This window comes from Nannobrachium achirus (genome assembly GCF_963921795.1).
Source record: "Nannobrachium achirus genome assembly, chromosome: 8".
Lineage (NCBI taxonomy): Eukaryota > Metazoa > Chordata > Actinopteri > Myctophiformes > Myctophidae > Nannobrachium > Nannobrachium achirus.
In genome coordinates this window covers 27482190-27500208 of record NC_137817.1, presented here as the reverse complement: position 1 = coordinate 27500208, position 18019 = coordinate 27482190, and the positions used below count along the sequence as shown (strand labels likewise).

Below are 18019 nucleotides of genomic sequence, written 5' to 3'. Positions count from 1 at the left end.
TTTCAAATCCAGATATGGAAGAATAAACATACTGGCATACTTTCACTAATGCTTGTAAGGATACTGTATCCTGCAATTATAAAACATTTCTTCAACACTGCCCTTCAGCAAATGTTTCCGGATGGAATACATTGTACTGTACCTTACAGACTGTATCTTTAAAATCCTTTGTATCCTTTTATTTCCTCAGCACATCACTTAGTGGATTATACAAGGCAATTAACATGCTTGGATAGTGAAAACTATTAATGTTGGTTCTACATAAAAGAGTGTGCTGTTAATCCAACAGGAGGACTACTATTTGTGTGCTTGCTTGGTAGGTTTTTCCTGTCCGTTACTCCTCCAGTTGTTACTAATCTACATATTGAAAAGTAGGGAAAAGCTAAATACAAAAAGTTAACGGTTTTCACGAACAACGTCTCCACTCTACTTAATGAATGCAAGAAATGTCTTGATATTGTCGGACTGGAGTGAATACCGTATATGTTAAATGTGATGACATTTGCATTGCAGCAACAAAAACTTCACTTAATCTCAGCCACACCAACTCAAAACGGCCAAAGACGGATTCTGTTCGGCGGTTCCCGACATTCGGTCGTGTTGGAAGTCACCATTATTACAGAAATATATACTGCATGCTATGCTGAACGTAATCCACTTAGTGTCATCTTTTCAAAATGCATATTTACCGTACAGTTTGTGTTTGTATGCTTATTTCGCAATACCTATTGCGCAATCCTCTGTAGAGTGAGTTTGTCATCATGGTCACAAGAGTATCGGGTTTCAAGAGGGAAGGGGGGGGTTAGAGAGAGAGAGAGAGGAGAGAGAGAAGAGAGAGAGAGAGAAAGAGAGAGAGAGAGAGAGAGAGAGAGAGAGAGAGAGAGAGGTACAGTAAGATACAGTAGATTACAGTACAGTAAGATACAGTACAGCAAGGTACAGCATAGTACAGTACAATACGGTACAGCAAGGTACAGTAGAGTACAGCAAAGTACAGTACAATACGGTACAGCAAGGTACAGTAGAGTACAGCAAAGTACAGTACAATACGGTACAGTCAGGTACAGTAGAGTAAGATACAGTAGATTACAGTACAGTAAGATACAGTACAGCAAGGTACAGCATAGTACAGTACAATACGGTACAGCAAGGTACAGTAGAGTACAGCAAAGTACAGTACAATACGGTACAGCAAGGTACAGTAGAGTACAGCAAAGTACAGTACAATACGGTACAGTCAGGTACAGTAGAGTAAAGCAAAGTACAGTAAGGTAAGGTAAAGTAGAGTACAGTACAATACGGTACAGTAAGATACAGTAGATTACAGTACAGTAAGATACAGTACAGCAAGGTACAGCATAGTACAGTACAATACGGTACAGCAAGGTACAGTAGAGTACAGCAAAGTACAGTACAATACGGTACAGCAAGGTACAGTAGAGTACAGCAAAGTACAGTACAATACGGTACAGTCAGGTACAGTAGAGTAAAGCAAAGTACAGTAAGGTAAAGTAGAGTACAGTGCAATACGGTACAGTACAGTACAGTACAGTACAGTACAGCAAAGTACAGTACAGTACAATACGGTACAGTCAGGTACAGTAGAGTAAAGCAAAGTACAGTAAGGTAAAGTAGAGTACAGTGCAATACGGTACAGTACAGTACAGTACAGTACAGTACAGCAAAGTACAGTACAGTACAATACGGTACAGTCAGGTACAGTAGTGTACAGCAAAGTACAGTAAGGTAAAGTAGAGTACAGTAGAGTACAGCAAAGTACAGTAAGGTAAAGTAGAGTACAGTAGAGTACAGCAAAGTACAGTAAGGTAAAGTAGAGCACAGTAGAGTACAGGACAGTAAGGTAAAGTAGAGTACAGTAGAGTACATTAAAGTACAGTACAGTAAGGTAAAGTAGAGTACAGTAGAGTACATTAAAGTACAGTAAGGTAAAGTAAGGTACAGTAGAGTACATTAAAGTACAGGACAGTAAGGTAAAGTAGAGTACAGCAGAGTACATTAAAGTACATTAATGTACAAAGTACAATACAGTAAGGTACAGTAGAGTACAGTACAGTAAGGTACAGTAGAGTACATTAAAGTACAGTACAGTAAGGTACAGTAGAGTACATTAAAGTACAGTACAGTAAGGTACAGTAGAGTACATTAAAGTACAGTACAGTAAGGTACAGTAGAGTACAGTAGAGTACAGTAAAGTACAGTACAGTAGAGTACAGTAAAGTACAGTACAGTAAGTGGATGGATGGATGTGGATGGATGCATGGATGGATGGATGGATGGATGGATGGATGGATGGATGGATGTGGATGGATGGATGGATGGATGGATGGATGGATCGATGCATGGATGTGGATGGATGGATGGATGGATGGATGCATGGATGGATGGATGGATGGATGCGAATGGATGGATGTGGATGGATGGATGTGGATGGGTGGATGGATGTGGATGGATGGATGGATGGATGTGGATGGATGGATGTGGATGGATGGATGGATGGACAGACAGACAGATGGATGGATGGATGTGGATGGATGGATGGATGTGGATGGATGGATGCATGGATGGATGTGGATGGATGTGGATGGATGGATGGATGTGGATGGGTGGATGTGGATGGATGGATGCATGGATGGATGGATGTGGATGGATGGATGGATGGATGTGGTTGGATGCATGGATGGATGGATGGATGGATGGATGTGGATGGATGGATGGATGGATGGATGTGGATGGATGGATGGATGGATGTGGATGGATGGATGGATGTGTGGATGGATGGATGGATGGATGGATGTGGATTGATGGATGTGGATGGATGGATGGATGTGTGGATGGATGGATGGATGTGGATGGATGGATGTGGATGGATGGATGGATGGATGTGGGTGGATCACTGCTGCAACGTAGCTGTGAGCGCCTGCGAAGCAGGCGCGATCTCTAGATGTGAGCGGCCCGAAGGGCCGCGAACCTCTAGTTAATACAACCAGCAGTGCTACTGCAAGGGCCATCTGTTCGAGAATGAATATGATTAATGTTGGAAAAGTGTAATTAGGATGTAATCCTAATATGTAAGTGTAATAATGTATTTTATAGATATCATTCGATCCTCTGAGGCTTTTATAGTGGACTTCTGCTTTGGTATGATAAGAGCCTATTGAGAGCTGGAGGGTTGGTTTGAACTCTGCATAAAGGGTACAGTAGAGATCAGCGTCTTTCAGACTTGTAAGACTTAGAAGGCCCCACTGGGGGTCATACTGGAATTGTTATGTTGCCCAGGCTTTGGTTCTCACATTTCAAGGGTAAAGAATAATTTCAACGTAGTATTTACTATTACATAGGCATTCCCCTCTCTCAATAACCAATTACAATATTATGATGGATCCATAACAATATTTTTTATTCACGGTCTATCTTAATGTACACAGCTTGCTCAACGACGCGCGGAGGCTTTAATAAAGGGAAGGAGTTCTATATACTGTAGGGAGTTGATGTTTGTTTAAATTGGCTGGGCTATTGGTGGTAATGATTATGAAGCAAGCATTAGGAGCTGTTTGGACAAGAAGAGTGAGTGAGCCACTGTATGAATCAGGCAGATGGCTGGCTGGACAGCGTGTTGATAATGGCAACATTAGTCTGCTGGGAAACAACATTATGCTCAAGGTCAATGAGTGCTGAAGAATGGAGCACCATTATAGCGTGGGCCCCCATGTTCTCCCCCATCAGGTGGCTTCATGTGAGCTATCCAGTAGTCTACACATATCTTTATTACTTCAGTAACATAAATAACATATTCATCTGTTTCATTGTAGTAAGGATAATGACCAATACTTTATATTGGTCATCATATTTACACATATTAACAGGGTTTAAATGAAATTGTGAATGTGGATTAGTGAAATGCACAGAATAATGTTTGTAAGGCCATGTGTTAATCCTCTGTAATGTTGCCAACTTAAATTACTGCCAAAAGCAGCATCGTGGCATTTTAGAATGAATCCTATCAAAAGACAGTACTGTGTGACTCATTTTCGTTCCTATGCTTGTTCACAGATATACAAGGCACCAGCAGCCCACCGTGTAGACATCTGTGGGCAGTTTAATGAAAACGCTTCAAGCATCATCATGCTAATTTACAATGAGATGGGGAAGGTATTCAGAGACACTGAAGTCCTCCTTTTGTCACCCCGTATTAATTCGCAAATGAAGTGAAGAACCGTGAGCCTCGGGCAGTCTTCCTGAGGAGCCTCATGTTTTTTTTTAATCTTTCAACAAGTCCGGTACTTTGCATATATTATTGATACTAAAGGCTTGTTAATTCTTTGTTGCCTAAATCGCTCACTGAGAATAACTGATTTTCAACTGAAAGTTGCATTTTCAGTTGAAAATGTGTTTCAGTGACTGAATAAGATGACAAAAGTATAATCTGGCCATAACAATTAAAGGTGCGTTATAGACAGTGTCCACCAATGCATGGAGCATATATTATACACTGTACACACAATATAGGAATTAAATATCTACTAGGTGCAAAGGAAACCTCTAGAATCTGAATTTGGACAGTACACAATTAAAACAGCAAGACTCTTGATTGTATTCTAAACAACAGTATTAACACAGCTTTCAAGTGGTTCATATTTTAATATGCACTTTGTTTTTCGTGTATGTGTGTTTGTGTGTGTTTTCTTTTTTTTTATCTTTACAGTGGTATAGTTGAAAAATGAATATTCAATATACTGGAAAAAAGCATACCTTGCACATCCCCCATAAAAAGCAAAGCAATTACAGCGATTAAAACTTTGTACAAAATGAGTTATTTATAGCATTGTATCGAGTTGACAAAATAACATATGAGCATTGGCAACATGGTTAGATGTCTTTGATATAGTGGCTATGTACATTGAGGGGAGGATGTCTGATTCACCAATGCCTCAACATGTCATTAGTACTGTTTGCAGCAAACTCAAAGGCCATAACGGTGATAGTTGTATTGTTTTCATGAGAGAAGTTCAGTTTACTTCAAAAAAAAAAAAAAAACTAAAAAACAAAACTACTACTAGTAATAACAGCAACAATATCAATCAATTGATTATAATATAATAAATGTAAAATTTCTTTTAACATTTGAATTAATTTGGTCAAATTCCAGTTCAAAGAATTCTTCAGAATAAATGGGAAAATAAAAGAAAACTATTATTTGTCAGTGATAGGAACTGATCTGAAATCAAAAAGCTTTAACCGGAGTTTTTCTTTTTACGAAAATTGAATACTTACACATTATATACATGCCATGTGGCAAAACTAAACTCTAGTTCATCATAGTTAAATGGCTAAAAATCAAGACCTATGGAATACTTTAAATACTGTATATGCTAATATACATTTTCTTTTTGTTTCAGGGATCCAGAGATTCAACAATATTTTTCACCAATAGTCACATTAGCAAAGTAATTTACAGCAATATCAACACAGCATAGTTCAATAAAGATAAACATAAATAATGAACCACTAAAAGGTTCCATTCGTTCAGTTTGTAGCTCCCATTCTTACATCAAATAATAACAGACCAAATCAGATTAGGATTAGGACATTTTAACCACTTAAACCCTATATACTTTGAATATACTATACTATAAAGTAATACTTAGATGACCGGAGTCGACTCTGTACTTAGTCCACACTCCCTAAACTCACATCACTCCCAACGTTGTGAGCTTGTAGAGCAGCTATTCTGGGTGAATGTATAGGGATGCTAGGGTTCAAGTGGTTAATTTTAATCTTCATCGTGTGTCTGAAACATTCTCTCTATCTACAGTAGACTCATATTGAATCCTGAGACAATAAACGGTGTGTTTTCCATTCTGTGTTAGTCCTCAGACTTTGTGCTTTAATACTTTTTTTCCTGTTTTTACAAAGCAATGACATGAGTGACAAAACAAAGATAAATAAATGTAGACGTATACAGACACAGCTAAGAAGGAATTCATTGTATCTGGAGAGAATTACACAGATTGTGCTTTATCGCTTTTATCGTTTTGTCAGTGTCTTGTCTGCTTCATGAATTGCGTATTTAAACCAATGCATCCATCCAAGACCACTTACGAATTTTGGAAAAGGTCAATTTGAAGTTAATGTTATGTATCCCTCAGAAGTTAATATTTGAAACATTGATACATTTAACATATTCTTCTCTTAAAACATAATTATTTGCAAAGCCAAGGTTTTCCGACTTCAGTTGACGCACATTTCTGGTCACTTCCTGATGGAAAAATCTGCAAAAAGGTATATAAATGTTATAGTGAGGGGAACCGAGAATGTGAAACATCAGTGACAAACAAAACAAAACAGAAAATATAATTTAGGCACCGTAAAAACTAAAACTCAGACGAGTTGCTTGACAAAAGGTTTTGTGAGCCATTAGAAGCAGTCAAAAGATTGGAAACATATTCTGCACCAGCGCTGAGGCAATTTAAAATTGCTTGTCTGTTAGCAAAAGTAGTCATGAAACAAATAAGTGAACAAACAAACAAATGAATAACAGAGGTCTAAATGAAGTACTCTTTCTTTTCCTCTGCATGCACATGGTTCCCCTCTGCGTTGATGATCGCCGTGTCTGCATCCGGGGCATCTTCCGCTCCTTTAGCCTCATGTGTTAAATATGTCCCTATTTACACACACGCAGGCACGCAGGCACGCACGCACGCACGCACGCACGCGCGCACACGCACACACACACACACACACACACACACACACACACACACACACACACACACACACACACACACACACAAAGAACGTAAAGTAGTGTCATTGTACCTGCATATTTATGTATTTTTTGTAAATGAATGCCCGACTACTTCGTCATACTACTGTGTCACACAAAAGTAGCAAAAATAGCCGATGCGCCTGGGAGCGTGAAAGTGGTTAAGTGATGATATATGGCATGAATAACTACATTGGATCCATCGGAACACATTGTTGTTGTCGGGTGGAAACCTTGTATGTCCAATACTGTTGTATTTATCATTTCTTATGCTATTTCCACTAGTTTTGTGTGACAGTCTTGTATGATGAAGCAGGGCTTTACGAAAAAAAAGTACACATTTGAAACTTGTAGACGCAAGGTTTCTGCCCGACAGCTGTGACGACATGCTCTTTTTTTAAATCTCCTGTAAAGTAAGAGTTTTGGACATAGGTCTCCACCCGACGGACAGCGACAATATATTTATCACAAATGATTTATTTAGAAAGATAAATGTTACTTGCTTACCTTTATGTCTGGCCAAATATCGTCCAAGAACTATAATCAAACATAGGGTGATGAAGACTACAACTGCAACCACGCCTCCAATTAACGCATGGTCTGGGCCATGCTGTCCCAATGCATTGGGATCTGCAGAGAGAGAGAGAGAGAGAGAGAAAAAAGGGAGAGAGAGAGAGAGAGAGAGAGAGAGAGAGAGAGGTGCAGAAAGAGAGAGATGAGAAAACTTTGACAGGTATTTACTGTCTTCATTAGATGAATAGATTTCCTGACAATCATGCACCTGAAAATGGAGCAATTAAAACTTTTAGCTCCCGTTAATTGTTCCAATACCGACAGATAGATACTTAAAAAAAGCAGAGAAAAATAGTGCTATCATATTTTAAAAACATTTCAGGCACTGTATAGCAGATTCTCTCTGTTTGTGACCTACTGTAGAATAATTTGTGCAAATGTAATTACAATGTAATTGCATCATTACATGACACATGCAAAAAAATCACCTATTCAATGTTTTGAATCATGGCAAACGATCTGCCTTTCCACATCAGGGAGAAACTAGCACAATAAAACATCAACATGGCAGGCTGAGTCTGTAGGTAAGCCGCAATGAATCTACATTCCCAGCTCCATGAATGAATAGTGGCGACTCTCCGTAGACCCTGCTATCCCATAGCTACAAAACACACGCTTTCTGTGTCTTGCCCTTGCTCAGTGTCACGTTCTGCATCATTGCAGGTTTTAAAATGAGTATTATTTAACCTGAGGTGTTACTCAGGGTAGAGAGTGCACTGAGGGTTTCCCAGCCCAGACTGTGCCTTTGTGTTTGTCCTGTAATAAACCGTAAGTGGCTGCATCTTTACTGTGCGGCTTGTGTGCTCTCATTATCTCAAGTTGATGAATGGCTGTGGCTTGAATTCAGTTTTGCAAAGTGACCCTGGGAGATGAGTGTGGGGATGTTCCTGCAAACCCGTTTCATTCCTCTATTAGTGGAAATCCATTTAAAAAACCACATAGTTAGAAATCCACTTGTGTAGAACATACAAAAAGAAGAAGAGGAAAGAAGTGGAACATGCAGTTTGTTAAAGTTCATGCAGGATAGATCGACTACGGTAATTTTATTCGTGACTGAAATGCAAAAGCAGCAACAGTTTTGGAACGACAGCCAAAAGAGTGTGTGTTTTCTTTTTCCACAGCCCCAGTGAAAGTTGGATGTTTTCATGGACATGATGGTTGATATCACCCAAATCTATGATTTGACTGTCAATCAGGAGCAAAAGCAATGTTTATGCACAGTATATCACAAATAGGGCTATATTTCCCTAGCTTCACAACTGCTTATTCTTAACAAACCTTCTTCCTAAAGTCATAAACACAGTGTATGTTTGTGCAATCTCTGACAAATTATCAGAGTTACAGTATAGGCCCTCCACCCCAACAAATTCAGACAAAATGTCATCAACAGTGCCTGTTGACAAGTTTACATTATATTGAGAATAAGACTGATACAAATAACACACAACATAATGGAAAACACACATTTACAATCACATCTATTTGGTATTTAGGTAACATTAATTCAGATTCAGATTCAAATGTCTACATTGATGACATTCCTTGATATAAAACATTTGGGTTATTGTGACGAAGTTTAGCTGAGATAAAAGGACATTTTGTCAAACTAGATACTGCAGAATATGAAGGTAAACAGCTGTAAAGCAACTAATGTACCGACTGTGTAGCCCAGATAGATGAATGTGTGTTTATACATCAATCATGTGGTCAGAGAGCTCTATTTATTTGAAATCTGGTACTTTTCCTTCTATTTCTGTTGTTAGCAAATGAAATGAAATAAAATATTTCTAAAAGGCTCACCTGGACAAAAGGTCTATATCAAATAATGACCCCCTAGGGCAGAGCCCAACTAGTTTCATTCGACTCACAAACCAACTACTCAAAAATATAATATATTCTGCCTCCTTGACATGGCTAGAGAGAGATAAAAAGCTGGTTGACATCAGCAGGCTGAGCATCCATGCATGGTGATGAGTTTGGTTCATGCTGAGTGGAGACGTGTTCCAATTCAGGACCGGATCCAGAATCGCAAGCTGTAAAATCCGGCCTGAAATTATGATCTCAGAGCTGGGCAAGAGGGATATTTACCTGTCGTGGGCACCGGTAAGTCTTTGGCTGTTGCCATGGTTGCAGACAGAGACAGCAGTAAAGGGAAGACGAGGGGATACAGCATCACGATAAAAAAGGTGACCACAGAAAGTTTGAATGAAAACACAGAAAACGAAAAATAAAACGTGAGAAGTTAGCATGCGCCCATTTGAGTGTTTACTTGGACGGCGTGCAGAGACCCTAAACTAAAGCTGGCTGTCAGAACCAAACGCATGCACAACGAGAACAGGGAAAGAAACGGACGTAAAGTGCCGCCGGGAGAGCAGCACGACACACCACGTGAAACACACACACATTAGTTTACTGTGCACCACAACCAGAAACAAGAACCACCCCTTTGGAATTATTAACCCTTTTCATCAAAATAACCCATCTACAATCGGGCGCGTTGAGCTTGTTGACCTTTTTTGGAACATTTTAGCAAATAAAACAAACAAAATCGATTCAAAATGTCCAAAAAGTTTCACCGACTGACTGTATAATGGCTTGCTCAAAATAGAGACACCCAACTTAAAGTGGTTAATGTACAGTAAGTACTATGAGCCACCAAACTACAGATGACCACCTGCATCTGTGAAGGAATCCTACTCCTATTAACAGTTTTACATTCCCAGTGTGAATGAATCCTACTCCTACTGACAGTTTTACAATCCCAGAGTGAATTAAGCCACCTATTGACAGACAGTTTTATATTCCTAGAAGGGATTACATTGAGTAAAACCTATGCTTTGAAAAAGTGTGTCAATTCCGTTAAAAAATATGTTGGTTTTGGCTCACTTTTTTGGCAAAGCAAAGATTGTGGATGAAAAAAACTGTGCATCTCTATAATAAGATTTTGGATTCTGGTGGTTTTCTAGACCAGTGGTTTCTCAGGGGTCCTTGAAATGAAAAAGGCTACTTGTCATTTGTTTTGTATTTTATTTTATTTATTTTATATCTTGTTTGTTTTCTTACTCTCTTTTCTTTTTCTATTATTTCTTTGATTTTGCTTTAACAGAACATTTTAACTCAGACAACATGTTAACCTTGTGATACTTTGTAATCTGTTGGCAATAAAGACAGAAAAAAAAAGAAATTAAAAAGGCTGAGAATTACTTGTCTAGAGACCGGTGGTTCTCAAAGTGGGGTCTGGGGACGCAAAGGGGTCCTTCAGGGGGTTCCAGGGGTTCCCCAGCAAAATCTTCTAACACCGTATAGCATAAAAATCAGTTCAACCACTTTAATCGCATTATATATTTGACTCGACAAGCTCACAATGCATCGCATCACATTGTGAGCTTGCAGTTCTGATGTAATTCAGATGGGGGGTCCGCGGCAAAATACATGTCAATTTGTGGGTCCTTGACATGAAAACATTGGAGAAGCACTGGTTTAGACTAATTGCTATTGAACTAGATTATGTTGTTTCTTCTGGCACAGATTGCTCCCCAGGCACATTAACTTGAGCTCTTTGGCAAAAAGTGCTGATTACCTAAATTAAGTATTATATCACAAGTAACCTTTGTGCGTTCTTCAATCTTTGTGCCTCATATACTGTAGCGAAAAGTAATTTGCATGTCATATAAAAATGCTTTTAGCATGTCATAAAAAAGCTTTTTAATGTGTTTTACAAGCAGAGTGCTCCTGTGACATTGTCTGGCTCCAATAGAAGACAGTGTGTACACACTTAAACCATTAACAATACCAATTCCATTAGCAGAGGTGGTATTGACACATAGCCTGTGTGCTTTTAGTCACATAAGCACCGTTATCATATGGGTTTGTATACACTGTAAATTCCTCAGTGTTAATTTGACTCTGCATGTGGAAAGATTGACTCTTACGAGTAGTTCATTTATTTCACTCTCAGAGTAACATTTACATTGAGGATGTTACTGTGTACTGCAACATGGGTTGGAGGGAACATTCGGCCAAAAATAGCATATCTACAAACATGACGCATTGTGAGCTTGTAGATCTGCTATTTTCGGTTTAGTGTATAGGGAAAAAGACCAAGTGCAGATCCAAAGGTCACATTTACTATGTATTGAGGGTTTAAGTGGTTAAATGTCATTAACTTGAAGCCATCATTATTCATTGAAAAGATCATGTGTAACACATAGGACACTGTGATAGTGTTGTCAACTTGTCAAACAAGTATATGAAGTGATCAATGAAATCAATAAAAAATATGCACTGTACAGTATATACAGTATGTTTTGGGGGTACTTCATCTCTCTCTCCAATAAGGGGTCCTTTGGCTGAAAAACATTGAAGACCCCAACGCAATCGTAATTTCCACTTCATAGTCTGATTATCTGCAATAACAGTTGTATTCTCCATTTGTTCAATGGCTTAGTATACGCAATACATTGTGTTACAGTGAAGCTATCATAATTTGTTCTTGTAGTAGAAAGCATCCTACCCAGGGTTAATTACTGAAAGACAATCTCTCTCTCTCTCTCTCTCTCTCTCTCTCTCTCTCTCTCTCTCTCTCTCTCTCTCTCTCTCTCTCCCCGAAAGCAACGCACACACACACACAAACACAATAAGATCTGAGTGTTCATTTAACTCTGAGAGTTAACTCTGAGAGTTACTAATGGATACATTAACACTGAGGATTGTGATTGTGCGCGCGCGCGCGCGCGCACACACACACACACACACACACACACACACACACACACACACACACACACACACACACACACACACACACACACACACAGACACACACACACACACACACACACACACACACACACACACACACACACACACACACACAATACAAAACAGAATGGAGGGGAAGGAGAGAGAAAGCAGAGCGAAAGAGCTGAATTCATCACATAAAACAATGCTATTTTCTAGCTGAAAGGGTAGTTGTTACCTCATCAATCATCAGTGGTGTGTTTAGTGTCATGTTTTGTGAGTGCAGAGAGCGGTACAAGAGAGAGAGAAAGAAAGAGAGAGAGAGAGAGGGAGAGAGAGAGAGAGAGAGAAAGAGAGAGACACAGAGGAAGGCAAGCATACCTGCCAGTATTGAATTGGTCGATTGGTTGATCGATTTTATTTGATAAATTAAAATACAATACACAGATATGCATGCAGTATTGCACCTAATCCATCAGGAGATCGCGATAAAGTCTCATGATGTATTTCCATTGCAGTTCTGTGCATTTGGTTCCATTTGTACTCGTGGGACTTAAATAGATGAACATAACTCTGTAAAAAAGGATGAAACTAAACTCAATTGAGCTTATTTCCATTAAGAAAATAGCCAGCCTATAAGCTCACAACATGTAGCCAACCTACAAGCTCACAAGGCCTCACAATCTCACATCCACAATGCATTGTGAGCTTGGCTATAATAGGCCTACTGTACGCTCTGCGCTGACACTGCCGCACAACAGAGCATATATTTTAAGCATTGAAACAAAAATCACAGCAACCTGAATGACCATTAAAGTGTGTGTAAAGTCTAAGTGAGTGCCACATTTTCGGCAGATCACCGTGTGTTTGATGTGGTGGTGGTGTACTGTAGGTGTTAGCAGACTGGAAAAATGGAGGCCAGAGGGCAGCCAGGGGGGAGTGGGAGGAGGTGGAGGTAAAGTGGTGCTAGCGTCTGCTAAATGAAACAGAAACAAACAAACAACACCTGTCCATAGGGAACAGGCTTAACACGAGCAAAAGAATTCAGCCACAAATCAATTACGGAGCACTGGTTTCTACAGAACCGTAGGTTAATTCTGTCGCCTTCACTTGACACAATGCCGTCAAAATTAACAACACACTGAAGTAGAGTGCTACAAAAAAAGAAGAGTTATGGCTTATGGTAGTTACATTTTCAAAATAACTGCAGTGTTGATTGTTACTGATGGTCTGTCTAGTATACTTGTTGAAGAGAGAAAATATATAGGGAAAATAGAGAGACTACAGTGATATACTGTATGATAAACGGTGCTAAAGAGGCGCAACTGCAGACTGCACACACTTGATGACTTATATTTACATGTATGACTATTTGTAACCATCTCTCTTACATCCAAGACACTGTAATTATCATGTATCTCCAGACTTCATTTAATATAGCATATTAGGAAATATTATGGTAGATGGTGATAAATTGCAGCTGCGTGATGACATTTATTGCTTCAGCTCTTGTGTCATTAGCAAATTGGGCTCAGAGACTTCGACTGCTCAGAGCCCCTATAAATATCACTTTTATTGAGCGACACTTCCTGCAGCTCTGCAGAATGGCTGTCACTATGTGGTAATGAGCGTCTCTTGCCTTTTACTCGATTGTACTCATTTTCTCATCCTTCCCGAGTGGCTGGGGTCTTTGTATTTAGTGACAATATTGTTAGGGATGTATCTTTTGCTTATCATTCTATCATTCACAGATAATCTGATAATGAAGAGATGACTCGCCCTATGCATCTTATATTTACAATTGGCTTAAAGCCGCATCCCACTTCCAAGCCCATGGCACGCCCACTCTGCATCCACTCCAACTCTACTTCAACTCAACGGTAGGGAGAAGGATGTAGGGAATAATACCGCCCACCTCTATGCCGTCCGCTCATTCGCTAAGCACGAGAGAGAGGAGGCAACAGGGGAGGGGGGGCGGGCAAGCGAGAGAGAGAGAGAGAGTGAAATTTGACACCACTGTGTTTGCATGTGCGTGCTGCTGCTGCTGCCTCCACAGTGAGTGCAGAGAAATAGCAGAGGCATAACAGTCACTTCTCTCCAGTGCGTCCGGCGGTCAAATATGTCCGACCGGAAATGTGCGCTGCGGCACAATAGTTCCGCCACAATTTTTTTTTTTTTTACTTTTTTTTTTTACTTTTTTTCCTTTTTTTTTTTTTTTTCCTTTTTTTTTAAAAACTTTTTTAACTAGATGGGAGCGGCCCGAAGGGCCGCAACCCTCTAGTGTGTCTACATTTTCTGTCACAGGTATAATAATGGTCTACCATTATTTGACTTTTTTGTTGACGACGTCAGTATTGGCAGTTAAGCAGATTTTGCAGTTTGAGCATGTCATTATAGGTGGAAAAACCACATGCCTTAAGAACTTAGAGATCCGTTATGTTTGAATAGGGTTTAAGTGGTTTGTGATTTACTTCTTGTTTGCTTGTTCATTGTATTTCAAATGAAATGTTCTTTTCATATTGAAGTTTAATACATTTAAAATCTGTAGTTATTTGTGTTTATTTGTATTTCAAATTGATTTCAAGATTTTGCACTTTTTTCAACAAAGTATCAGTAAAAATATTGGTAATCGATGGGGTGGTCTAGGAGTCCAACCCTACCCTCCCCTGCCCCTTATACTGTTTGTTTAGACTTACTGTTTTCTTTTTTGTTTTTCTTTACATATCTACTGCATAGTACTGTGTTCTATTTGTCTGTCATTCAATGTTATATGAGATACTTCAATGGTTTCCAGTGGAAATAAGCTTAGTCTTTTCATGGATCTCCTTTTAGTAGACCTTGTACCAGTGAACTGTACCGTCATGAAACTGTACCTTTTCCTATGCAAACTTCTAATAAAGTCTTCAATCAATCAATCAATCCGGGACTCTCCAAAATCTGTCTGGTTCCACTTTGTGAGTGATGTAACTTTTGTTGTTACATACAGAGCAAAGATATTGCAGAATGATATGGATCCTAGCCTGCCATCAATGTTTTCCCCCCTTCTGTGAGCCCAATGATAGAAGAGGCTGCGATAACAAAAGCTGAAGGGAAGAATGTGTCATCCTTCATTTCACTCTCCTTTTTTTTCCAAGTAAGAAAAAAAAAAGCCTCTGGCCTGAAAGAATCCTAGAAAGTGGCTGCAGTGCATAAACTGAGCTAAGCGCTTGTGAGCATGAAGTCCCCAGTCTCTGAGCTATGGCACGTCCTGTCTAAACAAATCTAAAAGTACACAGTAAAAACCTCGGTGTTACACGTGGTCCATTTGGTTCCATTTGTAGACTCTAGGTTAAATTAACCTTGAGGATTTTACATTGCACGCTCATGTGGGACTGGTTTAATTGGTGAAATGGAAATGAATCGAAGCATGTCCATTTTTAAATATTCTCCTCTTGTTTTGTTTTTTATGTTTTACATAACTTGATTTGATAAACGTTATAAGCATGCGGTGCAGAGCTCTTAATGATCTGCTTTCTGCACCATGCTGTTTTTCTTTTTTAGTTTCTCAGCCCCTCTACTGTCACGGGATTAACTTATCTCTCCTGCAGGCACAACTCAGAGGCTAAACTCTGCATCCTTAACTCCTCTTAGAAAGAGTCCAGGAGCCAAGCCCATGTGCACAAAGTACAGTGAGGTAAACTGGGCTACCAGCACCATTGCCAAGGCTGGGTTTAGAAGAGCCGAGTGCCAAGGAGAGGTGGGTTCTGTAGGAGTTGGCATGCAACCACTCACCAGCATTTGGCTCATACACCGTTTACATCTGGACAACTAATCAAAGTCTCACTTATATAGTTGGGTTAGATAGATAGTTGCCAAAGACACCATTATTGTTTAAATTTTCCAGGCCCGCACATAACTCCACTTTACATGTTTTGTTATGCAGCGTCACAAAAATGTCTTTCTCAGATGAACACAATATTAAATTCCTGTGAATCACTGGTTCTCACAATGGGCTATGGGCCCCCCAGGTGTCCTGGATGGGTTACAGGGAGTCCCCAACAAATAAGAAACCGTTTAAACACTTGAGCCTTGTGTCAGTTGTGTGTACTTTATATTTGGGCTTTTTGAAAATAGCTGATCTGCAACGTGTTATCTGTCATTTTTGAAGAATGTTAAAATCTCGACAAATCATTTCTTATGTGGTCTTTTCAAATGGGAGTCGGTGGCCAAATACTTCTGTCAATTTCCTTGATATGAAAATGTTTGAAAACCACTGCTGTAAATGAGCCTCTATCAAACCTGTTTTAACCTATTTCTGCCTGTTAATGAAGAAAAATCCATCTCACTGCTCTTGCTCAGCAGCATCAAATGTATTCATACACTGACGTTTTGGTCCCTCTGGACCGTCATCAAGAATGTCTTGTGACACTCTTGATGAAGGTCCAGAGGGACCGAAACGTCAGGAAGAGCAGTGTGAGGGATCTTTCTTCATTAATGGTCATTTGATACTACACAATGCACCTGTATCTGAGCCAAGTGGATGTGCCAATATTTCCTTTACCTTGCCTAAACATCTTTTTTTTCCTTTCTTTCTTTTCAGTCTGGCCTCTAGAAGTATCAGGGTATAAGGGCACAAGGGCACGGTCACATCTCTTTTAATCTACCTTTGAGGGCGGATTGTACGCCAATGCATTTCAAGGGGAATGGAGCGGTTTCTGTCATTTGCAAGTTCTGCAAAAAACAAAACAAAAAAACACTCCATTCCCATTGAAATGCATTGGCAGAATCCACCCTCATAGGTAGAATAAAAAGTGTGGTGTGACCGTGCCCTAAGAATCCAGTTAGGATATTGCTTTAGAGCATAAACAAGATGACCATGTAATCACATCTCAAGCAGATGTTTTGGTGACTTGAAGGTTATGGTGGATATTTGACCTGAACTATACAGCACATCCAATTATTATCAAATTCATTATGATCTCCTAAAGATACAGATGACTGTAAGTGCAAGATTTAACACTGAACATGCATTCAGAACATGATTTGATAAAGAGTTATGTTCTACTCTGTCATCACTCCAGAATCTATACCTCACACATAAAACAACTTTTTCATATGTGATACACAAATTGTCATCCATCATGGGTGATAAAACAATATATACATAGTACATTATATGTTGGTTATTACTCTGCTCTTACAATACTGTATGAGTCGTAATTCTGGTACAGCACATGCTCGATGAGACATTTTGTCCACCTGTGTCCTCAAAATAGCACACAGTATGGCACAGGCGGCAGACAAACTCTTTTTGGCTTCTGAATATGGAACAGAGGGGGAAGCTATGACACAAAGCCTGTTCCGACTGGGGTACTCACCATATACAAATAATATATACTCCGCACTGCTGGTCCCGAGATGGTTGCTGGCCTCACAGCGGTACGTGCCATTGTCTGTTTTGTTTAGCATAGTGATGGTTAGTTCCCTGCCCTCCACAATCATACGCTCGATGTCTGGCAGCTCTCCACCATCTTTAGACCACAGCACTGGCTCAGGTCTAGGGATGAAAAAGTAATTGAAAATAGTTCTAGTATATAGAACTGTGGAAAATACAGTATATTTTAAAAAGCAATTCTATATAAAGTCAAGTTTATCTGTATTTTGATGTTGGTGTTTATAATTGACATCAAAATAAACACAAAAATAAATGAATTAATACTTACATCGGGTTGCCTATGGACACACACTCCAATTTGAAGTATTGTCCTTCCTGTGGGATAATCATTGAATGTGTGATCTCCAGGTGTGGCGCATCTGCAAAGGACACATCCAAAACTGATGATGTCATTAATGAAGTCATTATTATAACAGTTGTATATGTTTATGTATTTGACTTAAACACTGATCAACAGTAGATTTGTTGTAAAGTAGGCTAGTTATCTT

The 18019-nt window shown here is 39.3% G+C and overlaps 1 protein-coding gene across 1 annotated transcript in view; it reads right to left on the bottom strand.

Annotated features, from left to right (window-relative positions):
- Window positions 1-6563: 6563 nt before the first annotated feature.
- The window catches only part of cadm2b (cell adhesion molecule 2b), a gene marked incomplete at both ends in the record, with an annotated part of 202725 nt that continues 191269 nt past the window's right edge, over window positions 6564-18019 (bottom strand). Inside the window, 5 exons of the mRNA XM_080730898.1 lie at window positions 6564-6682; window positions 7292-7414; window positions 9446-9472; window positions 17455-17633; window positions 17800-17890. Of these exons, the coding sequence (XP_080587024.1) occupies window positions 6564-6682; window positions 7292-7414; window positions 9446-9472; window positions 17455-17633; window positions 17800-17890 (539 nt within the window). The remainder of the gene's footprint in view (window positions 6683-7291; window positions 7415-9445; window positions 9473-17454; window positions 17634-17799; window positions 17891-18019) is intronic.